The 24,734-nt window shown below is 66.5% G+C and overlaps 3 protein-coding genes across 16 annotated transcripts in view; 2 read left to right on the forward strand and 1 right to left on the reverse strand.

Moving 5' to 3' along the window:
• Window positions 1–175: 175 nt before the first annotated feature.
• Window positions 176–10,757, reverse strand: TMC8 (transmembrane channel like 8). Of its 3 annotated transcripts, none has more exons than XM_072746522.1 (16): window positions 10,654–10,757; window positions 9,820–10,057; window positions 9,481–9,629; window positions 8,993–9,142; window positions 8,602–8,684; window positions 7,956–8,092; window positions 7,529–7,676; window positions 7,018–7,188; window positions 6,600–6,739; window positions 5,041–5,164; window positions 4,678–4,775; window positions 4,347–4,530; window positions 4,048–4,106; window positions 3,798–3,956; window positions 3,306–3,384; window positions 176–2,225 (listed from the first exon to the last, which is right to left on the reverse strand). In XM_072746522.1, exons 2-16 carry the CDS (start codon window positions 9,972–9,974, stop codon window positions 1,998–2,000), a joined length of 2,064 nt encoding a protein of 687 aa, XP_072602623.1. In that variant the 5' UTR covers window positions 9,975–10,057; window positions 10,654–10,757; the 3' UTR covers window positions 176–1,997. The 3 variants fall into 3 exon arrangements, with proteins under 3 accessions (XP_072602623.1, XP_072602621.1, XP_072602622.1); XM_072746520.1 differs by having other exon boundaries at window positions 4,048–4,178; XM_072746521.1 differs by lacking the exon at window positions 10,654–10,757 and having other exon boundaries at window positions 4,048–4,178; window positions 9,820–10,090.
• On the forward strand, window positions 10,508–12,730 carry LOC140595822 (uncharacterized). Its single transcript, XM_072740977.1, has 3 exons — window positions 10,508–10,552; window positions 10,837–10,897; window positions 11,784–12,730. Exons 1-3 carry the CDS (start codon window positions 10,508–10,510, stop codon window positions 12,728–12,730), a joined length of 1,053 nt encoding a protein of 350 aa, XP_072597078.1.
• TMC6 (transmembrane channel like 6) overlaps window positions 11,703–24,734 on the forward strand; it is a 16,926-nt gene continuing 3,894 nt past the window's right edge. For 2 of the 12 annotated variants that reach the window (XR_011999486.1, XM_072746513.1), the window contains exons 1-19: window positions 12,666–12,774; window positions 14,294–14,442; window positions 14,594–14,727; window positions 14,974–15,069; window positions 15,339–15,497; window positions 16,093–16,198; window positions 16,342–16,438; window positions 16,526–16,786; window positions 17,099–17,286; window positions 18,775–18,919; window positions 19,742–19,897; window positions 20,265–20,416; window positions 20,512–20,593; window positions 20,709–20,806; window positions 21,344–21,436; window positions 21,709–21,784; window positions 22,247–22,380; window positions 22,476–22,652; window positions 22,764–22,958. Coding sequence is in view for 10 of the 12 variants with exons in the window: in XM_072746513.1 (XP_072602614.1) it covers window positions 14,387–14,442; window positions 14,594–14,727; window positions 14,974–15,069; window positions 15,339–15,497; window positions 16,093–16,198; window positions 16,342–16,438; window positions 16,526–16,786; window positions 17,099–17,286; window positions 18,775–18,919; window positions 19,742–19,897; window positions 20,265–20,416; window positions 20,512–20,593; window positions 20,709–20,806; window positions 21,344–21,436; window positions 21,709–21,784; window positions 22,247–22,380; window positions 22,476–22,652; window positions 22,764–22,958 (2,405 nt within the window). In the remaining 2 variants the exon portion in view is untranslated. Of the gene's footprint in view, window positions 11,784–12,665; window positions 12,775–13,645; window positions 13,757–14,293; window positions 14,443–14,593; window positions 14,728–14,973; window positions 15,070–15,338; window positions 15,498–16,092; window positions 16,199–16,341; window positions 16,439–16,525; window positions 16,787–17,098; window positions 17,287–18,774; window positions 18,920–19,741; window positions 19,898–20,264; window positions 20,417–20,511; window positions 20,594–20,708; window positions 20,807–21,343; window positions 21,437–21,708; window positions 21,785–22,246; window positions 22,381–22,475; window positions 22,653–22,763; window positions 23,260–24,734 lie in introns of those variants that run through there. The other 10 variants (XM_072746518.1, XM_072746516.1, XM_072746517.1 and 7 more) reach the window with 9 other exon arrangements.

The following is a 24,734-nucleotide window of genomic DNA, read 5'->3' on the forward strand; positions in this document are numbered from 1 at the left end:
CCCGTGTGCCATCAGACTGGAGGTGTTTGCAGAGGAGGCTGGTTCTCTGGCCTGTGCTGTCCCTTCTCTCCGGGGCCTGCATGTAGGCCAGGACTCATTAGGACCCAGGTCACCTCGATTGTGTGGAGCTGGGGCTACAATAATAAACCTCAGTAACTCAAGGCACACATCAGGATGCTTGCTAAGTCGTTGCTCATTTAATTCTCACAGCCACTCAGAGGACGGTGGTCTCAGCCCCATGTTTCAGCCGAGCAAACGGGCCCAGTTTGACTTCCCCAGGTCTCCCCAAGCTTGTCTTCTCGCTGGTGTTGCACTTGGCTGGGTCTCAGTGAACATCTGCTGAAGGCATGAGAGAGTGATGAGACAAGGACCCCGGTGTTCCAGCCTCCTAGCACTTGGGCACCAGCAGCATCACCCCTGGGGACTCATCACAAGACAGTGCTGGGCCTTATCCTTAGAGTTTCTGTTTCTGTTTCGTGGAGCCTGAGAATCTGCATTTCCACCACGCTCTGGGGGGGCAGCCGCAGCTACTGCTGCAGGTCGGGGCCACGCTCTGGCCCTAAGCTGCTTGTTCACATGTGTCACTTTCACCTGGGACAGGCCGGTGGCCCTCTGCCCGTGGAGCACACAGCACTGTGTGTTTCCCCGGAACAAGGCTCTGCACTTGTTGACAGACTGATGGGTCATGTGACACTGAGAGAACAGTAACAGGAGGAGCCGAACCAGCCAAGCCTTCAGAGCCCACATGAAGGCCTGGGCCTGAGGGCACCAGGCCAGAGCTGCGCCCAGGCTGGACATCCTGCCAGGTGCCGGGCCCCTGGTTGAAGTAGAGGCTTGCCAAGCATGTCGTGGGCTTTCTCCTGATCCTCCCTCCTGACAGTTGTTCTTTTTTTTTTTTTTTTTTTTTTTTTAAGAATTTATTTATTTAAAAAAGAGAGAGGGCATGAGCAGGGGGAGGGGCAGAGGGAGAGGGAGGAGCAGACTCCCTGCTGAGCAGGGAGCCCGGATGCAGAGCTTCATCCCAGGACCCTGAGCCAAAGGCAGATGCTTCACGGACGCCCCCCAACAGCTCTTTAGGCCAGGATCCTCAACCCTGGCTGCTGGAGAGAGTCACCTGGCAGCTTTAGAAAAAGTCCCAATGCCTGGCTGCTGGCTGCACCTGGGCCGACCACATCAGCAGCCCCGGCACAGGGCCAGTCCCCTAAGGCTGAGAGCCACGGACTGCGAGCCACTGGAGAGGCAGGGGCGGTGGGAGACCCCGGGCTGCATCCCTGCCCTGCCTTCACGGCCCAGGCGAACGCCTCTGTGTGTCTCTCGGCACAGGTCTGTACACGCCTAGCACCCTCCTCTTCTTCACCACTCTTAAGCCACAGCTACGGGTGGGGGAGGCAGTGAGAAGGGGCACAGAGGAGGGTTAGCAACAGGTCTGCAGAAGGTGTGGCCGAGGGGCCCCTGCTCCGGGGTCCTGAAGAGGCCAACTTTGTTGATGTGGGGTCCTGGGTTAGAACGGACTATGAGGAACCCTGCCAGGGAGAGGCTGGCCGTGGACTCTCTGTTCCGCAGACTCCAGTAGGCCCTGGAACCCCCCCGCCCCCCTCCCCACCCCCATCAGGGTCAGGAATGCACGCCGGGTGCTGGTGCAGGTGTGGCTCCGGAGCTGGGGCTGTGGGGGCCCATGTGCACCCAGAACCAGCACGCCCTTGGTGCGCCAGGTCTTGCCCCAGTGGGAGCACTTCTGAGCACCCCCATGGATGTGTATTTATAAACTGCACTCCTGGGTTACTGCCCTGACGTCCTAGGTACGTTATAAAACATTCACCAAAAATAGTCTACAGGACTGAGGTAAAAACACAAACACAACTTCCCGTATTTTCTTCCTGCTGCCCCTGGGCTCTGCCTCCAGCACCAGGGCGCGGGGGGCTGGGGCTCAGGGGCACTCTGGTTGTGGGGACGTAGGTCAGGCCCTGGGGACGCTCTGGCGGAGGCAGGAGTGGGTGCTACAGCTCCGCGCCGCTGGAGAAGCGGAATCTAGAGACGGAGTCCTCGAGGCAAGGTCCCGGCCTGGGGGCCCTGGGGCCTGGGGAGCCCGGGCACGGAAACCCGGGGCAGAAGGACCGCGGGCGCGAAGCTCGGGAGTGGGGGGACTCGGGCCCCACAGGGACGCCGGGGCCCTCGGGCAGCAGCCGCGACAGGTCCTCCACCAGGTGCCACTTCTCCTGGACTTGCTGTGGGGGAGGGGGGTGGGGACAAGCGGCGGTTAGGAACGATGCCCCGCCCCGCCCCAACCGCGCCCCCAAGCGGAGACCACGCCCCTGCCCCAAGAGTCCCGCCCCCAGAAGAGGCCCCGCCCCGCCCGACCTGAGACCTCGCCCCCTCCAGGTTCCCGCCCCGTGAAGTCAGACACCACGCCCCTCTGCCAGGGTCCCGCCCCCAGAAGAGGCCCCGCCCCACCCGACCTGAGACCACGCCCCTCCGCCAGAGTCCCGCCCCCAGAGGAGGCCACGCCCCCTCCAGGTTCCCGCCTCAGCTAAGCCAGAGACCACGCCCCTCCGCCAAGAGCCCCGCCAGAAGAGGCCACGCCCCGTCGGATCCCGCCCCGTCCGACCTGAGACCACGCCCCCTCCAGGTTCCCGCCCCGTGAAGTCAGAGACCACGCCCCTCTGCCAGGGTCCCGCCCCCAGAAGAGGCCCCGCCCCTCCCGACCTGAGACCACGCCCCTCCGCCAAGAGCCCCGCCAGAAGAGGCTACGCCCCGTCGGATCCCGCCCCGTCCGACCTGAGACCACGCCCCCTCCAGGACCCCGCCCCAGCGAAGTCAGAGACCACGCCCCTCCGCCAGAGTCCCGCCCCAGAAGAGGCCACGCCGCTTCCGGGTCCCGCTCCGCGCGACCTGAGACCACGCCCCCTCCAGAGTTCCGGCCTCAGCGGTCAGAAACCACGCCCCTCCGCCAGAGTCCCGCCCCCAGAAGAGGCCACGCCCCTTCCAGGTTCCCGCCCCAGCGAAGCCAGAGACCACGCCCCTCCGCCAAGAGCCCCGCCCCCAGAAGAGGCCACGCCCCGTCGGGTCCCGCCCCGCCCGACCTGAGACCTCGCCCCACTAGGGCCGGCTCATGCCCGCCACCAAAGCCGGAGTTCAAAGGTCAGCTCTGCTGCTGGTGGATGCCGGTGATGATACTGCCGTAGCATCCTATCAGACCCGTGTCCCCAAGCCAAAGGCCATATTCCTGAGCCATATTCCTGTCATGCGGCTCCGGGCCACACTCCGGGGCCACGTCTGGCCCCTCCCTAAGCCCAGAGGACACTCACCCACACCAGCTGCTTTCGGAGCCCCCGGATGGCCCTGGCATTGGCCTGGGACTGGGAGATGCAAATGGTCAGGACAAGGCTTTGGACAGACAGGGATCCGAGGTCAGTCATCCCTGGATGGAAGGTGTCTCCCCTACTTTCTCTCCCCACCTCGGTGTCTTAAAAATGCCTCCCGGGGTTCTCTTCTCTGCAGACCCCTTTACCTCCCTCTCCTTCCTCCCGCAGAGCCCCTCTGCTCTACAGGGCAGGGTTTCAGCGGGTCTGCAGGAGGCACTGGGCTTCCCCTGTGGTCACACAGGTGCCTGCTTTACAGGTGACATACCCAGGGCTCCCTGCCTTTGTGCCCATGCTCCGTCCTCTGGGACCCTGCCTCCCTGGCTCTGCTTGTCTGGCTCCCAGAGCCCAGGAGAGTGCCTGGGGTGGGGGGGGCGTGGAAGGAAGGACCCCCTCCCCGGGGTGCCCTCCCATGGCCCCTGCTGCCCTGAGAAGCACCTGAGCAGGACGAGAAGGGGGAAGCTGAAGGCGTGGGAGCCGATGTAGTGGAGGATGCGCTGGCCAGAGGGCGGGAGCCGGAGGGCCACCAGCTCTGGGACCACCTGCCAGGGGGCTGAGTAGTTGGAGAAAAGGCCACAGTCCCAGGAGGAGTGGATGCTGGGGAGAGACAGCCAGGGAAGGGCTGGCGTCAGGGCCCCAGGTGACAGCTGCCTGCCCCCCCGGCCGCCAGCGCCTCTGCGGCCCTCACCTGCTGACCACGTAGCCCAGGGGCATGACAGCCAGGAGCAGGCCCAGGATGAGCACCAGCTGGAAGAAGAAGGTGGAGCTGGAGGCGCGGAATCGCCGAGGAGATGCCTTGGAGTTCCTCATGAGGGTGTACTGGGGGCAAGTAGTAGCACACGGGGGTTGTGAGCCAGTCCCCAGGTGCCGGGGAGCCTGAGGCCCAGGGAGGTGACGCTGAGGGGGCGGGCAGAAGCAGGACGGGATCGTGGGCCCCAGGCCCCCCCACCTGCACCCCCTGCTTCCTCCCAGCCCGGGAGGCCTCACCTTCTTGATGTAGAAGGTGAGGAAGATAAAGATGCTGTTGAGCAGAGGCAGCAGGGGACAGTAGAAGAGGCCCATCCAGGTGACTGTCTGCCCCGCCACGATGTCCAGGACGTTCTTGGGCACCAGGAATTCTTCTCGGTCCAGCCAGGTCCAGAAGCTGCCCGTGAACCGCTCCACCAGCAGCCTGGGGGAGGGGAGTGTCCAGGTACCCCCATCAGTCATGACCACGTCGTTCACACGGAGATGGGTGTGCCGAGCTGCCCGCCCTTGGCTGTGGCCAGCGGCCACCCCCGGACAGGCCCCGTTCTCCCACGATGTCCCCGTGCCTCACCTCCTAGGCAGGCTGACGCAGAAGGCAAAGGCCACGGTGAGGAGGAAGTTGAAGATGCTCAGCTTGTACAGCTCTTCCCCGACCGCGTTTTCCCAGCACTGGAGCAGAGGGGGACTGGTCACCCCCGTCCCCGGCTGCCCCTCCCCCCCCCACCGGGGGCCTCTAGGCTCTAGGAGCCTTGCCCGGAGTCCCATCTGATTGCTAAGTTAGCACCTGGGCCTCCAGCGTAAGATCTGAGCAGGGAAAGGCCCCTGCCAGTGCACAGTGAGCCGGGAATGGTGCCCCCTGGTGGTGTGCGGCCCTCAGCAAAGGTGAGACTAGAAAGGGACAGGAGGGACAGGCTTTGATGGAGCCACCAGTCACCTCGTAATCACAGGCGTTGTAGCCGTAGGCCGCACAGCTCGTCTTGTTTCTGCCGATACACAGCACGGTCTGGCCCAGAGAGAAGGAGAATATCCCCAGGCTGGCCAGCTTCAGGACAACGCACCTGGGGCGGGGTGAGGGCGGGGAGTGGGGCTGTGTCAGGGGAGGGGCTCAGGTGCCACGCTCCTTCCACCCGGGTTACAGGGGTGGCTGGTCTCTGAGATGGTGTCTCTTCTGGGTCCGGCCCCCTCTAAATCCAGAGCCCAGCCTCCTTCCAACCTGCTCCGTCCCTGGCAATGTTTCCCAAAGCGTGTTCCCTAGGGTCTTGGTCTCTAGATGATTCCTGAGAGAAGGGTTCTATTTTTAAATCAGTTTGGGGAACACTGTGGGGCCCAGCTGCCCCCCTCCGCCCCCCACTGCCCGCCACACTCAGTTTGGCTGTTTGCAGGCATATATGGGCCTTCCATTGTCTCACAGCAGGGTTGGTCTTCCTCCTGCCTGTCGATCCCCTAGCTGTCTTACACCGTCTTACACCGTCTTACACCGTCTTACACCGTCTTACACCGTCTCATACGCCCCGATCCCATGCATCCCCCTCCCGCATAATGCGGCACCGGATCGCAGAGGTGGGATGGTGTACCCCCAAACCAGCACACGCACATTATGCCCAAGCGTGGACTTTTAGCGTTGACAGGCACAGAAGTCTCCTGCTGTTGAGGGAGGCTGGGAGGCAGGGTGAGTAGGGGCTGATTTTTTTTTTTTAATTAATCCTTCATCCTTTTGAGCATTTTGAACTTTCTACCATGTGCATGTGCTACTACTTATTCCAAAAATAAAGTTTCAGACCACAGTCAACCTTGGAGGAAAGCTGAATGGGCTGCATCGGCACTGGGGGAAGCAGAAGGGAAAGCAGACAGAGCTAAGTGGGGGGGCGGGGGGCTGTGGTGACTGGACAGGTAGAAGACAGAAAAGTGGAGCTGGAGCTCATGGTAGGGGGCTGCTGCGCAAGAGGGGCTTCAGGTCCAAGGCAGGATCCTGGTCCTGAGAGGGGGCACAGAGCAGAGCATGGGGGTGGAGGAGGGCTTGCCCGTGAACCTGCACCCAGCAGGGCACGGTGAGCTTGCCGTCTGCGGAGGCACTTGACCTCTGCGAGCCTCAGTTTCTTCATCTGTCAAATGGGGCTGAGGAAGGTCCCCACTTTTGCAGGTCACGTGAAGGTTGTCAAGGTAAGGGGTGTAAACCCTAGGGGCGTGTGAGAGCTGTGTGCCTCCCGTGTGTGTGGAGCTGGCTCCCAGGCCCTTCTGGCTGTTTTGTCCCTGGCCCCTCTGAATGGCTGCTGCATGGTACAGGCTGCTGGCTTGCTTCGGACAGAAGGGACCGGAAAACCTTAGAGGGAGGTTCCCGAGACTGTGTTGTCTGGAAGTTCCTGCATGCTCAGGCCCTCTGGTGCCAGGGGGTCAGATGGCCAGCAGGACACAGCACCCTCATGTGCCCCCGGGCCTTCTGAACCTGACCCTGCCCACGGGGGCCCACCTGTCACCCCCAGGGGCGCCACTCACCAGAGGAGGGCGAGGTTGATCTCAGTGTTGGGGGGGTAGTTCTCCAGCTGGATGAGGAAAACAAATAGCAGGGGCCCCAGAAAGTTGACCAGGGCGATGACCCCAGGGGGCAGGTACTGCAGCAGCACGAACAGTGAGTCCTGCAGGAAAGAGCAGGTAGGGGGTGCCCATGTACTGGGGGGCCCCGGCAGCTCCCCCACACCCTACAGCCCCCTCAAGTGCCACTCTGGTGCAGGCCTGGCCTCCGGAAGCCCTCGGACTATTCCGGGTGGCAGCTCGGCTCTCGGGTACCACGGGCAGAGGCGGTGTCAACCTCCCTGTGCGTCTCGGCTTGCTCATCTGCCAGGTGGGACCGTCCCGTCTCCTCCCACCAAAGCTGTGGGCAGGACTGAACGGGTGCACGTCAGTCGCCTGGCACCTCTTTGTTGTCCTGCGAGTACTTGGTGGCCCAGAAGATCACGCTGATGGCCCCAACCACCAGGAGCCCGATGAGGACGTTGACCCGCAGGTAGGTAAGCAGGTGGCAGATCCTCTGGGTCCGGGTCTGCTGCCGCACCTGCAGGAACCGACGCCCTTCCTCCAGCTCCACCTGTCGTGGGGGCGGGGACACAGACCGTCAGGTCCCCCGCGGGCAGGGCGCTGCGTGGAGGGAGAGGGTGCCCATCGGGTCCAGGTCAGCGATCGTGGGGGGATCCAGGCAGGGCTGGCGAGTCACTGGGGCAGGGGCGGCGAGGGATGGAGGCGGCTTTCATGTGGACCACCCTCCCTGCCCTGTGTGCGTGTGCTCACGCCCGAGCACTGGCAGAGCCGCCCCTCTGGCTAGAACACCCCGTGCACGCGCCTGTGCACACACTCCCAGACCACCCCCGCTCGCGTACATAGTCACGCACGCTCACGCGCTCGTCCACGCACCAGACACCCGCACACACCTTGAACTCGTTGCTGATCTCATGCTTCTTGATGGTGGCTGCTTCCTGCCCCCGGATACAGAAGTCCCAGGAGGAGAACACTTTGACGCTGACGGGCGACCTGTAGTCCTGGCCCAGAAACAGCCTCTGTGGCAGCCCCTTCACCATCCTGGAGGGAGCAGGAGGCCAAGGCCCATGGGGGAGGGGCTCCGCCCTGGCTCAGGTCTGGGGTGGGAAGCCCCTGACGGCCCGGGGTGCGAGCGTGTGGTGGGGGTGGGGAGGCAGGGGCGGTGTCCCCGGCTCCGCATCTGGGGACACACTGTTCGGGCCCTGGAACCATGGATGAGCCTTACTGAACAGGAGCCGGGGCCCTCCTGCTACCTTGGGGTGCCACACCAAAGGGGGGGGTGGTCAGGGAGAGAGGGCGAGGCAGAGGCTCTGCTCTCACCGCCGAAGAGTCCCACAGAAGCAGAGGAGGAGGCAGGCCAGGGGGCTCAGGAGGTAGGCCAGGCGGATGCTGTAGGCCGAGCCGCTCTCCGGACCCGCCCGGTAGGCGCCGTAGAAGAGGTAAGTGTTGTTGAAGGCCTAGGGATGTGGATGGTGACAACGGGGTCATGAGGCCCTGTGCTAAGTGCTCCCCGTGTCTTAAGTCACTAATTCTCATAGTTACTCATCCCGGGGGAGCGAGAGCAGCCGCACGTCACAGTCACAGGGCCGTTGGGCAACTTGCCCAAGACCACACAGCTCTGGGGAAGAGGCAGGGTGGGATACAGGAGCTCGGGAACCACTCAGTGGCTTCCTGGGATGCGGGTGGGGGGGTGTCTGTCCCACAGATGTGGACCCCTTCCTCCTCTGTCCTTTGCACCCCGACCCCAGCTGGGTGCTGGGTGTCCCTGGGTCTGGGCCATGCGTACTGGCCGCAGCCTCTCTCTGAGCCCACCATTGTCCCCGCCAGCCTGTTTGTGTAAAACCGTTCCCCTAGAAGCCAAAATGTCTTTGGAGGGACGGGGATCCTCTTAGACCTCGGTCCCCTGGGGCCAGTTGTCCAGGTCCCCCAGCCTCCCTGGTCCACAGCCAAGACAGGGCTCACTTACCCTGCCAGTTAAGACATTCCAGAGTTGATTGTGGAACCTGGGAACACCAGTCTGGGACTGGAGGCCATCAGAGCACTGGAGGGCTGCAGGGGGGAGAGGGGACCAGCAGGGAGGGGTCCCCAAGGCATAGGTGAGGCTCTGTGCCCACCTCCTCCATAGCCCCCCATCCTGGGGAGGCCCGAGCAGGGCCCTGAGGAGGTGTCAGGAGGCAGGCCACGCACGAGGCGCGGTCAGGGAGCGTCCCGGGGCTGGACTCAGGCAGGAGGGAGCCCAGGATCAGGACGCAGAGGGTCAGGGCTGTCCCAACACTCTGAGCCCTGCACCAGCCCCCAGGGTCCTCAGGGTGCAGGTGGGCGCTCGGGCCCTCATTCCCTCGGGCCGGGGCACTCACTGAAGTTGAGGGCCGGGCCTGGGTCACGGGGGCGGAGCCAGACCAGGGGCAGCAGGACGAAGCTGGCGGTCAGCAGCAGGGTCAGCAGGTTGAGCAGCAGCAGGAAGCGGAGAAAGGTGAAGTAGGACTGGATTCCGGTGCCAAAGAGGCCTGCGAGGGGAGCCGCGCCAGGCCAGGGGCCCAGCTGGGAATCCGAGGGCCCATCGACCCCGCGGGGTGCGGGCGACCCGCCTCCCGGACCTCCGACCTCCAGGCTCCCCCGCAGTGCCTGTGATGGCCACCAGGGGCTGCTGTCACCCACGCTCGGGGCAGGAGGGGTGTGCAAGGAAGGAGGGCGACGTTTGCTGGGGGCGGGGTGGGGGGCAGGGGAGTTGGTGGGGGCAGGGAGGGCGACGGCAAGCAGGATGGTGACCTCCTCGGGTTGCTAAACTGGACACTGAGACTCCAGGGAGGGGTGGTGGGAGGTGGGGTGCGGGTGGGGGTCCTACCTCCGATCTCGTAGAGGGCCCCGTCCCAGAGCCCGAAGCCCTGGGCCAGCCGCCGCGCTGCCTCCCCGAGGCGCCGCCCCACTGCCCGCCGCCGGCGCTGCCATCGCTGCCAGCAGGAGGTCTTGGCGCCCTCGGGCTCCCGCAGCTGCCTGGGATGGGGGGGGCGTCCCTGAGCCACCCGCACCGCGCCCCCGCCCCTCCCCGGGCCAGGCAGAGCAGTGCCAGGGGCCAGAGGAGTCCTGCCCCTGCTGTGACTTCCCCCCATCCAACAGGTGCATCCTCTGGGTGTTCCACCCACCGCCACCCCCTGGCCTGGCCTGTCAGCCCCGCGGCACCCACCGGATGCAGCGCTTGTCCACCATGGCATAGGGCAGCTCCCGCACCAGCGCCTGGGAGGACTGCAGCCGCGCCATCTCCTGCTCCCACAGCTCCTCCACCCCGGCTTCTGGCTCCCGGGAGGCCTGGCCGGACTCCACTGACCACTGCCTCAGCATCTCTGCGGCGGCCGGGAGGTTGGGGGCGCTGCCTCCTGGAAGGGACGTGGGGTGCCTGCTGGGCGAGCGTCAAGCTCTTGGCCCTGGTACGGCCAGAGATGAAGAGAGAGAATTCAGCTGGGGCGGATCCCGGCTCAGTCCCCGTCCACAGCTCAGAGCAACACACTGCCAGAGGCCTCAGTTTCCCTGTTTGTCAACGGGGAGAAAGGTCTAAAGAGCACGGACAGATGGCCCGTCCCAGCAAAGCCAAGGCCAGGCGTAGCCACAGAGGACTGAGCTGGGTCCCAAGGCCTGCGGTACCCGTCCCCCCTGCTGCCGGGGGCCACGGGCCTTCTGGGTCACCCCTTGGCAAGACAATTCCGGCTCTGCTCCCTCCGCTAATTCTTCCACTGGTGCCCTGCCCTACACCCGGACAGTTCCTAGGATCAAGTATCCCGCGGCACCCCGGATTTGGACGTGCTGGGACCCCCTTCATCCCCTACCTGTGGTCCAGCCCCCAGGACTGGGTCTGCCCCGCCCCCCAGGGACCCGCGATGAGGGGGCGTGACTACAGCCCCAGACTCGGGAAGGGGACCCTGGTGGCAGCTATAACCCCTACCCCCAGCAGCCCCACACTGCGGGGCTCTCCCTTTTATCTCCTCACTCTCTGCCTCCTCCCCCCACTCTGCACCCTGCTCACCTGGGGACAAGGGACCCGGTCCCCAAGGAGCCGCTTGTTGGACCCACTCAGGGGCCAGGCGGGGCGAGACCATGAGGGAGCCTGGGACGGGGGGAGGGGGATGGTTGTTGGGGTGTCACATGACAGGAACCCCAGCTCTCCTGCCGTCTCCTCCCCCTCCACTTCTGGCTCCCACCTCGACAGTTTCCTCTGCTTTCACTGGGGCCAGGGCCGCCACTTCCTGCGGCACGGGGCGACCAGGCAGGTGGATGGTGTGTGGGGAGGTGGCCTCTGGACCCCATGGGGTTGGGGTCCCCAGGGCGAGGGTCGCCCCCATCTCCCTCTCCCCCCGCTCCTTCGGGCTTGTCCCCACCAGATCTCTCTAGGCCTGGGAAGCCCCAGCTGGGGCGGGGGCCTGGCTGCTTATCTGCGGGTGGCAGGCTGTCCTGGGGAGAGCGGGATGGTGACAGAATGGGTGGGTCCCATCGCCTGGGGCCGCTGGTTCCAGAAGCCCTTGGCCTTAATCCTCAACTTCCCTCCGGGTCACTGGCTCTTGGACAAGGCAGGGACTTAGAGCCTGGAGGATGGCAAGGGCTCAGGAGTCGGTGCCATCTGCGCCAGCTAGGCAAGGTGTTCAAGAGCCCCCCTTGGCCCTTTGTGTGTCCCGGGGTCCCCTGGGAGACCCTGTGGTCTTACCCTTCTTGTGCCCGCTCCTCCCTCCTCAGGGCCCAGTCCAGCCTGCTGAGCTCTGCGGGCTTTTCTGCATCCCTGCCTGGAACCCCTTATTTCTCCAAGCCCCTCCTCCACGCCAGGCTCCACGCTGGGTGCTGGGGCCCAGCACCCAGTGGGTTCAGAGAGTGGGGGCGGGGAGAAGAGACCAGCAAAAGTACATGTCAACAGGAAGTGGCAAGTGCTCCAACAGGGAGGCTTCCTACAGGACGTGACCTGCAAGTGGGGCCAGGTCACGCAACTACCATGTGGCTGGAGCATGGATGGGTGTGCGGGGACGGGGCGGGGTGGGGGGAGGCAAGGGCTGGGCAGGCCCGGGGGGCCTTGTGCCAAGATGCAGCCCGAGGTAACCCGCCTGAGGCCCACAGCGGTGGCTGCAGAGAAGCCCCAACCCTGACCCCTCCGACTTTGTCCAACTTCAGGTCAGCGGACCCTTCACCGGTTGCATCACATCTTTTCATTCGGGAATCCTGGCTTTGCCCACCTCTCTGCCTTCCCGCCCGCCAGCGTCCCAAGGCTTCCCTACACGGGGAATGTGCCCCCCAACACTGTCCAAATCCCCCCAAGTCTCACCCCAATCCTGGGAGCCTGCCCTCTGACCTGCCAGGCTTTCTCAAAGTGGGTGCTCCCCGATGGACCAGACTCTGCCCTGGGAGAGGACCCCCGGGGGCCTGCTGGTCATCCGTGCGCCCGGAGCACAGTCCACTCCCCTCCCTGCTTGTCCACTCCCCGGCTTGGGGGGGCGGGGGGCAACCAAGGCGGCAGCAGTGGGCACAGCAGGTGCCCCCTCCCGGGTCGCGCCCCCTCCTCCCCGTCTAGCCCACAGGACGTGCGCCAGAACCGAGCAGAAACCCCGCCCCGCCCAGGGGGTGGCCCCGGCCCCGGAGCCGGCTCGGGAAAGCCGTTGGTCCCCAGGGGTTGCGGGGAGGGGAGGGTTGCCCAACGCGGTGTCGCAAGCCTCCATCAGCGGAGCTTTGCAGCCTCGTGTCATCTTGATGACCGCCCTGGGAAACGGGGGGCTGGGAGGTGTCCCCATCTGAAACTTGGGGAAACTGAGTCCCACGGACACCGCGGACTCCACCGCGACTGGAGTCGACCCCGCAGCTCAGGCCTCGGGGTGCGGAGGACACGGGGCGGCGGGTCGGCAGGGAGAGGGCAGGGTCGCCCGAGGCGGGGCGCAGGGTCACGTGACGCCGGAGGCCGGCCCCCAGGTGGGCCGGGCGGGGCGCTGCTCCCTCCCGCCCCCTCCCGCCCCGCCCCCCGCGCCCGACCCAGGTCGCCTCTGGGCCCGGTCACCTCCGCCCCGCCCCCTGACCCCGCGGCCCCGCCCCGGGGGCCGAGCCCCGACCGCGGCTCCCGGGACAGGTGAGCGGCTCGCGGGCGCGCAGGGCGCCCCTCCCCCGCGCCTCCCAGGTAAGCGCGGCCACGGGGTGCGGGCGGGGCGCGGGCCCCCGGGGAGGGGCGCACCGCCCGGCAGCCCCGGGCCCTCGCCCCCGGCCCCCCCCCGGCCCCCCGGGCCCCCCGGGCTGCGGGAACGTTCCCGGGGAGCGGCTCCACCCTGCCCCTCCCCACCTGCTCAGGGCTCAGGAATGGAGAACCCCGGAAACCCTGCGGGGCGCGCCGGCCCGGGGAGGGCGGCAGGGTGCCCGCTGCGCGGAAGTCCTGGCGTCGCCTGGGGGAGCCCGGGGAGCCCCCAGCCCCGCGGCCGCGGATGCCGGGCCTCTGAGCACCTCCCACCTCCCACCTCCCCACGACCCGCGCCCCCGAAGGGGTGTGGGCCTGGGAGGGGCTGTGTGGAGGGACCCAGCCCTAGGGACAGGAGCGGGCGGGGGGCACACCCTCACCTCCAAGTCCATCTGTTTGCCCCATTCAGCTCCCTGGTGGTGGTGCCCCCGCCCCCCACCGCCGGCTCCCGCTGGAGGGAGAGGAAGGGGCTCAGACTTTGCGGGGCTGGGCTCAGAGACTGGACGGCCTGCACCCCTAAGTGAGGACGCTGTTTGGGCACCCTGGCCGCCCCCCCCCCCCCCAGGAAGCCCCCTCGAGCTCAGCCAACTATTCCGAGTGCTGGATTCCCTCCTGCGCGTCGGGGGAGGGGGAGGGGGAGGGGGGAGGACAGGACTGGGCCCCTGCTGGGCTGCGCCCTGCGCCACTCCCACAGGGTGAGGAGCCCAGACAAGGCCGCCCTGGTTCCAGTTGCCCCGGGCGGTGGCAGAGGGCTCAGCCTGGACAAAGGCGGGACAAAGGCGGCCTGTGTAACCCGCCCCCCCCCCCCCCCCAGCCAGCTGCCCGCCCCACCCCCCGGGTGATGGAATGTAGGGGAGTCGTCTGCCGGCGCCTGGTGACCTTGCAGCACCCTAGCTCAGCCGGCGTGGAGTGCCGTGATCCCCTTTGGGGGGTGAGGGCGGGCAGTGCTGGGTGTGGGCGCAGCTGGAGGACCCCCCACCCAGGGGGGTGCTGGTTGTGGGGCGAGGTCTAGCCGTTGGAGGGTTTCCTGTGAGAGGAAGTGCTCTGGGGTTACAGGGCAGGCACAGGAAGGTCTGGGAGCTGCCCTGACCTTTTTCACCAGGAGGGTCGCGGATACCTGGGCCCTGGGCCGAGCGGGCGCCTGGGGGAGCTGCTAGGGGAGCTGCGTCCCCGGGCCCCCACCCCCTTCCCGCTTCCCCAGGACTGGGGACTGGCGGCGCCGGAGAGGAAACAATGGGGACTGCTCAGACCCCCCCACTTCCTTCCGCTCGCCCTCAGGCAGTGGAAGGGGCTCCCCCTCGCCCATTCAGGCAGGAGGTTTATTTGGAGTCACTGACCCGACCACGTGTTTGGCTGGGGCTGGGGGGCCTCGGCCGCGGGCGCCTCCCACGGGCCCCAGGGAGCGGGCGGTTTGGCCCGGCCCCAGGCACTGAAGGCCGCCTCGGTGCACCACTCCCTGTCTCCCCAGATGGGCAGCGGGAGGCTCCGGAGGCTGCGCCCAGGCTCTGAGCAGCCCTGAGCAGCCGTAGGTCTGCAGACCGGCTGGGCGTGGGTCACCGACATGGCCCAGCCACTGACCTTTGTCCTCAGTGTTCCCGAGACCCCGGAGGACCATGGGTAAGTGTGCTGGGGCCGGGGCGGTGTGGTGGGGCTGCTGGAGGGCAGGGATGTCCCCCTCATACTCGCCCCAGAAGCCACCTGGACTGGGGCCTGTGGACAGGGGGGCAGCCAGGGCAGCTGAACCCCGCCCCCCCACCTCATCCTGTAGCCCGGAGCCCAGCCCCTATGATGAGAGCGAAGTGCACGACTCCTTCTATCAGCTCATCCAGGAGCAGAGCCAGTGGGTGGCCGAGGAGGGTCTGGAGCTGCAGCAGAGGGAGCCGGGCCCCCCGGAGACCCCAGGTGAGCCCCCCAGGCGAGCCCCCAGGCCAGGCCCTGGGTGTGGCTCAGGCCCCCCGGGGCACAGGCGCTGGGATGGGGATGCTGGGATGGGGATGTGGCGGGCGGGGTGCTGAGCCTGGCCAGCCTGGCAGGATGCCGCTCCCAGTGGGCTGCAGGCCCGGGGTGGGGATGGGGTGGGATGGGGTGGTGGACGTGGCTGACCAGCCGGGTCTCTGGGACCTCTGGATGTGTCTTTCCGCCTCCTAGGCAGCGGCCACCAGACCCTGCTGGGGCCCGAGGACCCCCTCGTCCACAGCACGGCCACACTCCGCATCTTGGCCAGCATGCCCAGCCGCACTATCGGTGAGTGGGCCCTCTACCCCCCGCACCCCGGGGCGCCTGGGGCTTCAGGTGGAGATCTCGGCCCCCGCTCCCGGCCACTGCCCGGAGGCCCCGCACCGCCCCTGCGGCCCCACTGGGTTCCAAAAACGACTCCGGAGTCATAGGGCTAAAAATAGGCCCTTGGGAACTCGGTGGTGCTGGAGGCCTCTTGGAAAGGGACTTCCTTGGGTCCTGGGAGGGGCGGGGGCTGGGGGGCAAGGCCGGCGCTGCCCCTGACCGCCCCCCCGCAGGCCGCAGCCGAGGGGCCATCATCTCCCAGTACTACAACCGCACCGTGCGGCTCCGGCGCAGGGTCAGCCGGCCCGAGCTCAGGGGCGTGGGGCGCTCTGCCCGGCCCAGCCTCCGCCTCTACGACCTGGAGCTGGACCCCGTGGCCCTGGAGGAGGAGGGTGAGCCAGCGGACCCATGCCCCAGGGATGGAGCCCCCACGCCCCCACGCTGAGTGCTTGGGTGGGACACGTGCTGCCGGCTTCGGGCTGTGACGGTGGCGAGCAGACCAGGCCCAGCTGTCCCGCGGCTTGCTTTCTGCCCAGTGACACAGGCAGGAACCAGCTAAATGGAAGAGCAGACTCAAGCTCAGATGAGGGTGACTGAGGAAAGGCAGGCGGCACGACGGGGATCCAGGGAGGCTCCCTGGAGGAAGGGACACTAGCACAGAGAGCCTTGTGCAAAGGCCCTGAGGTGGGAGGCTGGTGTGCAGCAGGGCCGGTGTCACAGGTCAAGGCAGTGAGGTTCAGGTGCACTGGGGGTCAGAGCAAGATGCTTGTGGGGACCCAGGAGGAGAGTTAGGGTTCATAGGCTGTGGTGGGGGAGTGGAGACAGCTAGTGGGGGCCACGGCGGGGTCTGGTGTGGATTGTGCGGGCGGAGAGCGGCTGGCCGGGCCTGGGCGGGTGGGCTGAGGTCTGCGGGCCTGTCCGGGGCCCGGGGACAGGTACAGGAGAGGGGCATGTGGCGGGGGGCTGACAGGGCCCCTCCTCCTGTAGAGAAGCGGTTCCTCCTGGTGAAGGAGCTCCAGGGCCTGCCGGTGGCCCAGCGGGACCACATGCTCCGCGGGATGCCCTTGGGCCTGGCCGAGAAGCGCTGCCTGCGGTCAGTGCCCGTGGCCTCGAGACCCGCTTCCTTGGCTCTTCCCGCTGGGCGGCGGTGGGCAGCGCCCTGGGCACGCGGCGGGTGGCTCCCGGGAGGGACTGGGGCCCGTCCCGGTCCAGCCCTGAGGCCGCCTCTGCCCCCAGAGAGGAGAGCCGGACCCTGACGCGGAAGCGGCGTGGCCGCCGGGGCCGCCGTGGGCTCCTCCCCTGCTGCGGCCGGCTGCGGGACGCCTGCGTCCTGGTAGGAGCCACCTGTCTGGGGGGGGACCGGGCTGCCCGGCGGGGGCCCCGAGCTCAGGCCGGCCCCCTCCCGCCTCTGCCCCCACAGGCCCTGCACAGCCTGGGGCTCGGGCTGCTCTCGGGGCTGCACGCCCTGATGCCCTGGCGCTACGCCCTGAAGCGGATCGGAGGCCAGTTCGGCTCCAGCGTGCTCTCCTACTTCCTCTTCCTCAAGACCCTGCTGGCCTTCAACGCCCTCCTGCTGCTGCCCCTGCTGGCCTTCCTCGTGGGCGTGCAGGCCGCCTTCCCGCCGCCAGCCTCCCCGGGCGCCGTCCCCGCCTTCACGGGCTTGGAGCTGCTCACCGGCGCGGTGAGGGCTGGGCCGGGGCAAGGGAGCCGTCGGGGGGGCCGGGGGCTTCTGCAGGTGGGGGCCCTGCCTCCCCCGGGGAGCCCCCACCCCTGCCTGTGCTGTGACTCCAGGCTGCGGCCAGCCTCTCCCTGGTGTCCGTCCCGCCCCGACTTCTGTGGGGCTGGGAAGCCCCGGGATGGCTGTGGCCCTCGGGCTCCCTTGGTGCCCTCCTCCTGCCCTGTGGCCGCCGTCCCTCTGCCTCTGGAAGCCTGAGGCTGGCTCAGGTGTGGGAGGCGGGAGAGTCCCTGACTCAACGGGGCGTCCTCCCTGCAGGGCCGCTTCACCCACACCGTCATGTACTACGGCTACTACAGTAACACCACGCTGAACCAGCCGTGTGTGCCCCCGCTCGACGGTCAGTGCAGCCGCGAGGCAGACGGCCTGCCCTACAACATGCCCTTGGCCTACCTCTTCACTGTGGGCGTGGCCTTCTTCATCACCTGCATCACCCTGGTGTACAGGTAATGGCCCCCCACCATATGGCCTCGGCTCTGCGTACTACTGATTGTCTACTCAGCCGTTCATTCCCGGGTCCCTCCTTCCACCCGTCCACCCACTCTTCTCTCTGTCCATCTACTCTTCCTTCTTTCCTTCTATCTATCCATCCATCTATCCTTCCATTCGCCCATCCACTCATCCTTCCATCATCCTTCTTTCTGTCCATTCATCCATCCATTCACTCATCCATCCATCCTTCTTTCTGTCCATCATCCATTCATCTTTCCATCCATTCATCCATCCATCCATCCATCTATCCTTCCGTCCATTCATCCATTCATACTTCTATCCATCCATCCTTCCATCCATCCATCTGTCCATCCCTCTGTCCATCCATCCATCCATTCATCTGTCCATCCATCCTTCCATCCATCCATCCATCCATCCATCCATCCATCCATCCATCTGTCCTTCCACTCGTCCATCCATTGGTTCATCCATCTGTCCATCCTTCCATCCATCCACCCATCCACCCATCCTTCCATCTATCTGTCCATCCATCCATCCTTCTGTCCATCCATCTGTCCTTCCTGATGTCCATCCATCCATCCATCCATCCATCCATCCGCTCATCCTTATGTGCATCTATCCTTCCTTTCATCCATCCATCCATTCATACTTCCATCCATCCATCCTTCTGTGCATCCATCTGTCCATCCTTCCATCCATCCATCCGTCCTTCCACCCATCCTTCCATCTATCTGCCCATCCATCCATCCATCCATCCATCCATCCTTCAGTCTGTCTGTCCTTCCGTCCATTTGTCCATCTGTCCATCCATTCACTCATTTTTCTGTCCATCCATCTATCCATCCATCCATCCATCCACCCACCGAGCCACCCAACCATTTATCTCCTCCACCCACAAACATCGACCATGCTTAGCTCGGGGCAGGAAGGTGAATGAGCATGGTGCCTGGTTCCTTTAGGCACTTGCCGTCTAGGGGAGAAGACATCAGGGAGCGGGCTGGGAAAATCCAGAGCCCCAGAGGTGTGTGCTGAGGAGTGAGGAGAGTTTGAGTCAGGCTGGCTTCTGAGGGGAGGTGCTCATGTCCCACAGGAAGGTTAAACACGAGTGGGTGGGGGAGAAGCAGAGGAGGGTGATTGGGTCCTGGACGGGCAGTGCGAGAGGCCCGAGGTGTCACCGTGTTCTGCAGCGGTGTCTTGCGGGAGGCGCCCACCGTCTCAGTGGGCAATGGGGCCCGCCCTCTTCCAGCCGCTATGGCTGGTGGGCACCGAATTAGCCGGGTTGATGGGTGGCCAGCGGTCCGCAGCAGGCAGCCCAGGGCGCGGCGCTGGAGGAGGGGCAGGGCGTCGGCGGAGGCCCATCGGGCACCCCGAGGGCTCCTCAGAGTGGGTGGGGGTTTCAGCTGCGGGGAGCGTCCCTGACTGCCTTCTCCCCTGGCCTCTGTGTCCCTCGTCACCTCTGTGCCTGGCTCTGCTCCTCCCAGCATGTCGCACTCTTTTGGGGAGAGCTACCGGGTGGGCAGCACGGCGGGGGTTCATGCCGTCACCGTTTTCTGCTCCTGGGACCACAAGGTGACTCAGAAACGGGCCTCCCGCGTCCAGCACGACAACATCCGAACCCATCTGAAGGTGAGCCACTCCGGGGGCGGGGGAGCCCCTGGGGCCACTGCCCGACCTGCTGGGCTCCTGCAGACCTGGCCCGGGCACACTAAGGTCCACGCAGCTGGAGCCGCAGGGGCCCCTGGTCCCAGAGACACGGCTTAGCACCGGGAATCGTCCCGGGGTGCGTCTCTAATGGGGGGCGGGCTCGAACGCCTGGGAGCCCCTGTTACTAGGACACTGCTCGGCAGGTGTGGCGTGCATGTTAGGCCCGGTCTCTGCTGGTGGCCTGTCCCCTGTCCCGTGCGGACTCCGTGTCAGGTGGCCCCCACCCCCAGGGGCTGCCGCTCCCCTGCGAGAGGCCTAGTAGGCTGCTCTTGGGGCTCCTGCCCACGCGCACCCGGGCTCAGCACAGCAGCCCAGGGTAGGGACTGTCAGTGTTCCCTGCTGCCCATGAGCAGAGCCACCTCCAAGGGTCAGTCCCCTGCCCAAGGCCGGTGGCCAAGCGGGGCCCAGTGGGAAGGTCTCTGCGTGTCTGGGGTCTGTGTCAGGGGGGCCCCAGCTCTGACCTGGCCGATGGGCCCTCCTGCCCTCGGGGAGCTCCCGTGGCTGGCCGGGGTGTCCTTCGTGCCTCGGGGCTCCTGGTCAGCTGGGGGGCCGCCCACCTCTACAGCAGGGAGGGGGGCTCAGAGGCAGAGGTGGGGAGGGAGGGGAGGGCCGGGTGGTGGCACTGGGGGTGGGAGGGTGGCGGCCCCTTGGTCCCCCCGGGCTGCCCAGGGGACCACCCCCGGGTCTCCGTGTGTGTCTGTGCGTCTGCCATGCGGTTCCTGACGGGCTGGCCGCTGCCCACAGGAGCTGCTGGCCGAGTGGCAGCTGCGGCAGGTCCCCCAGAGCCTGTGCGGGCGGCTGCGGCAGGTGGCCGTGCTGGGGCTCGTGTGGCTGCTGTGTCTGGGGACGGCGCTGGGCTGCACCGTGGCCGTCTACGCCTTCTCGGAGCTCACGATCAAGGTGCGGCCGACGGCGGACAGTCCCCACGGCCCTGGCCACAGGGTCAGGCCCCTGCTTACTTCAGACGGGTCCCTGGTGACTGGGTCCCCGCGCCGCCACCCCGGCCACCCGCCCGCCCTCTCGCTCTTGCTCACTCACTCCTCCTGCCTCTTCTGTTTCGCTTTCCCAGACACCTGCGTCCCCACCCCCTTCCTGTGTGGTTTGACTGGGAGGCCTGGGCGGGCGTATCTTGGGGGGGTAGGATAGGGGCTGCGGGTGCTCCTTCCACCCGGGGGGCCCTGCGGGCAGCCCCCGCCAGCCAGGGCCCGTGGGTGGAGCCGGCCCCAGGATGGGGCCCCTGCCATGACCGCCGCCCCTCCTCCTGCAGAGCCCGGTGTCCACGGAGCAGGAGGGGGCGCTGCTGGCCCTGCCCACCGTGGTATGCGTCCTCAATCTGGGCGCCCCCTACCTGTACCGCTGCCTGGCGGCCCTGGAGCGGCACGACTCCCCGGTGCTGGAGGTGTACGTGGCCATCTGCAGGTGCGCGGCCAGGCCGGGCAGGTGGAGGCTTCCTGGGGCGCGGCCTCTGTCCCCCGCTCCGCTCTCAGCCCTCCCCGCCTCCTCGTCCCCTACAGGAACCTCATTCTCAAGATGGTCATTCTGGGGATTCTTTGCTACCACTGGCTGGGGCGCAGGGTGGGCGTCCTGAAGGAGCAGGTGAGGTGGGGGTGCAGGGAGGGCAACCCCCAGGGCGCTGCCCTGCTGCCAGGGGTGCGGGTGGCGGGCAGGGTGGTGGCCAGCGGGTCAGGGGCCGAGGCCCGGTGTCTTTCAGTGCTGGGAGAACTTCGTGGGCCAGGAGCTGTACCGGCTCATGGTGCTGGACTTCATCTTCGTGCTGCTGGACACGCTTTTCGGGGAGCTGGTGTGGAGGTGAGGCCAGCTGAGCCCCCGGGCCACCCTCGGGGGGCTGGGCGCCGCCCACCTGGGTGCTGCTCGCTGGAGGCCTCCGTGGAGGATGGGAAATGCACGAGGATGGGGGGGCGGGGGTGCGTTTCCAGAAGGCTCCCGGGCGCTGGCGTTGCTGCTGCTTTTATTTCTATTTGTTTTTTTTTTTTTCTGGGAATATGTGAGTTTAATAATAATTTTAAAATGGGATGTTTAACAGTCAGTAAAACGTTTGATGCCGCTTGCGCACGTTTAGAGCTGGGCGTCGGAAGGACCACGACGTGGGGCGCCTGGCTCAGTGGGGGGAGCGTGTGACTCTGGATCTCAGGGTCATGAGTTCGAGTCCCAAGTTGGGCGTAGAGATTACTTAAAAAAAGAAAAAAGAAAGAAAAAAGAGCAAGCGGAAGTCAGCCGTAGCCCGCACCCCTCGGTGGAGGACCCGAGTGGGCCGGGCGCCTGCCTGCTGCGGCCCGGCCCTGGGGTCGGTGCTCCCTGGTGACCCTGGGGGCTCCTCGGCCGCAGGCTCATCTCTGAGAAGAAGCTCAAGCGGGAGAAGCCGGAGTTTGACATTGCGGGGAACGTTCTGGAGCTGATTTACGGGCAGACCCTGACCTGGTGAGCGTCTTCCGCTTGCCCTCGGCCGCCGGGCTCGCGCGGGGCGGGTCCCCTCAGGCCTGCAGCGGGGCCCCCTTGGCAGTGTGCGGTGACGTGGGCCCGGCCCCTCACCCCTCCGGGGCGCAGTGCTGCCCCTCCCCGGGGACCTGAAGCCAGCTGGGCGGGGGCTGGGTCACGGAGGGCGCGGGGCCTCTCGGGGTGACCTGAGCCAGGCCGCGTAGACCTGGGGCTGTGCAGCGCTCGTGACCCCGGCCCCCCTTCCCCCTCCCCAGGCTGGGGGTCCTCTTCTCGCCCCTCCTCCCCGCCATACAGATCATCAAGCTGCTGTGCCTCTTCTACGTCAAGAAGGTAAAGGTGCCCGCGGGGCCCCGGGGAGCGGGCGCGGCCGGGTGGGCCCTGGGCTGGCGGCGCGGAGCCCTGCCCTCCGCCCGAGAGCCGTGGGCCCCGCAGCCCGGGGCGCCGTGGGGTCGGCTGAGTGCGCCCCCACCGCGCTCCCGGGCCGGCCAGCAGCCCGTTGGGGTGCGCCGTGGATGCCGGGTGGCCAGATGCGTCCTGGGGTTCGGGCGGGCTCGGTGGCTGAGCCTCTGTCCAGGCTGCTCTGTCCGGGCTGCTCGACGGGGCGCCGTGTGCCCAGGCTGCGGGGCACCGGCCCTGAGGTGGCCGCAGTGCCTGGTCTCCCCTCTGCCAATCAGGAGGCGGAGCTGGGGAGCCTGCCCCCCCTTCCCCCCTGCCCCCTCCTGCCCCCCTGCCCCCCCAGGCCTGGGGAGGGAAGTCGGGCGGGCGGTGGCCGAGCTCAGCCTCTGTCCCCAGACGAGCCTGATGGCCAACTGCCAGGCGCCCCGCAGGCCGTGGCTGGCCTCGCACATGAGCACCGTCTTCGTCTCGCTGCTCTGCTTCCCCTCCTTCCTGGGAGCCGCCGTCTTCCTCTGCTACGCCGTGTGGCAGTGAGTGGGTCCTCGCCCGGGGGACGTGGAGCCGCCCCTGGATTCGGGGGGCTGCCCGTGCCTGGCTCGGGGCTCAAGCCGCCGTCCGCCCCCAGGGTGAGGCCCTCTAGCACCTGCGGCCCCTTCCGGACCCTGGACACCATGTACGAGGCGGGCAAGGTGTGGGTGCGCCGTCTGGAGCAGGCGGGCCCCAGCGTGTCCTGGGTGCCCTGGATCCACCGCTACCTGGTGGAAAACACCTTCCCCGTCTACCTGGTGTCGGCCCTGCTGCTGTGAGTGTGCGCAGGCGGGCGTCGGGGAGGAGAACCCCGGTGGGGCCGTCCTGTCCCCCCGGCTGCTGCTCAGGACCCCCCCTGACCGCCTGTGTGTCCGGCTCCCCGCAGGGCCGTCATCTACCTCAACATCCAGGTGGTGAAGGGCCAGCGGAGGGTCATGTGCCTCCTCAAGGAGCAGATCAGCAACGTGAGTGCCCCTCCCTGCCCTGGGGCCACCTCCTGGCTGGCACAGCCCCCCAACTCCCTGGGGCCACCTGCTGGCTGGCACAGCTCCCCCAGCCCGGCTGCCGAAAGGCTCGCCCTGTTAGTAGGTGTGGTTCGTACTGAGCAGAGACGGGGAGTGAAGCCACTGGGCCGCAGAGACCCCTCAGGACAGGGCTCCAGGGGACGGGCTCAGGGTGGCACGGGGTGGGGGTTGGGATTTGGGCTCCGGCTGAGAAGGGCGGCATGTTAGGGCGTGCGGGCCTGCGGGGGTGCAACCTCTGTGAGGATTTTTGAGACTCAGGAAATAGTTTTTGGACTCTTTGGGGGACTCACATTGGGACATGGATCCCGTTCAGTGCCCTCATTTTGCAAAGGAGTGGAGTAAGGTTAAAAGCAGTCCTGGATTTAAGTCACTTTTTTTATTTTTAAGACTTTACTTAGTTATTCATGAGACAGAGAGAGAGAAGCAGAGACACAGGCAGAGGGAGAAGCAGGCTCCCGGCGGAGAGCCCGATGTGGGACTCGATCCCAGGACCCCGGTGTCACGCCCTGGGTCAAAGGCGGCACTACACCGCTGAGCCCCCTGGGTGCCCTAAATCACTTTATTATTATTTTTTAATTTTCTTAAATTTTTTTTTTAACATTTTATTTATTTATTCATAGAGACACAGAGAGAGATGCAGAGACACAGGCAGAGGGAGACGTAGGCTCCATACAGAGAGCCTGATGTGGGACTCGATCCCGGGTCTCTGGGATCACGCCCTGGACTGAAGGTGGCGCTAAACCCGCTGAGCCACCAGGGCTGCCCCCTGAGTCACTTTATTAAGCGCGTTGCAGTTTGTCATCACAGCGTGGAGAGGCAGGACGGGCCCAGGACCGGGGACGCCCACTGCACGGTGGGCCCCTGGGGGTCTGCCCGCCCCGAGGGAGGCCCTTTTCCTGCTCGGCTGCTGGGCCCCCCATCCTGCTCAAAGCAGGTGACCGCAGAGTCTGGGGGTCGTCCTGCCCTGGGTGGGCCCTGACCTGCCCCAAGGCTAGATTCGCACTATGCCTGGACTTGAGCCACGTTGGGGCCAGCTGTGTGCGTGGCCCGGCGTCCACGTGGGGCCGGGAGCTGCACCTCCTCATGGTGCGCGCTGGTGGCTGCCTGCGTCGCCGTCTTAGGAGGACTTGGGGGTCCGGCGCGGGGGGTCGGCGGGCAGGACAGGGCTGGGCTGCGAGGGCCTGGGACCCTGCTGCTGGCTCAGCGATGCCGGGCAGGGGCTGCGGGCGGGAAGGTCCCTGAGCTCCCACATCTTGGGGGTTCCAATAACACCACAGGGGTCCCCGCATCGCCTTCCCTGATACATGCGGGACGGCGGGGCGCGCCCACCGGGCAGGGCTGCGGGCCAGGCGTCTCGGCTGCGGTGGGCACCGGCCACAGCTGCCGGAGGCCGGTTTGGGCAGCTAGCTCCTGCCCTCCTGCGGGGCGGCTGCGCCGGGTGGAGGTGCGGGGCCGATGTGGGAGGAGCAGCCCAGCCCCGCCTGCTGGTTCTCCGGGCGGGAGAAGAGCCCGCACAGGCCGGGCCCTGCCCGGGATGCGAGGCCGCGAGGCCGCGGGGCCGGGCCAGGGTGGCCGACTCAAGGGCACAGTCCTCTGTCCCCACCAACTCGGACGGAAGGAGCCTCAAGCCAAGGGCTGCGGGCAGGTTCCAGAAGCCGGACAGAGGAAGGAAGGTGCTCCCCGAGAGTCCCCAGAAGGGACCAGTCTGGCTGAGCCTGATCGCGGGCCCGGAGAGCCGTTTGGACTTCCGAGCTCCAGAACCGAAATGTGACCCTGTGTTGTTTTAAGCCACCAAGTTGGTGGCAATTAGAACAAGAGCGGGAAGCGAACAC

Source organism: Vulpes vulpes, chromosome 2 (genome assembly GCF_048418805.1).
Source record: "Vulpes vulpes isolate BD-2025 chromosome 2, VulVul3, whole genome shotgun sequence".
Lineage (NCBI taxonomy): Eukaryota > Metazoa > Chordata > Mammalia > Carnivora > Canidae > Vulpes > Vulpes vulpes.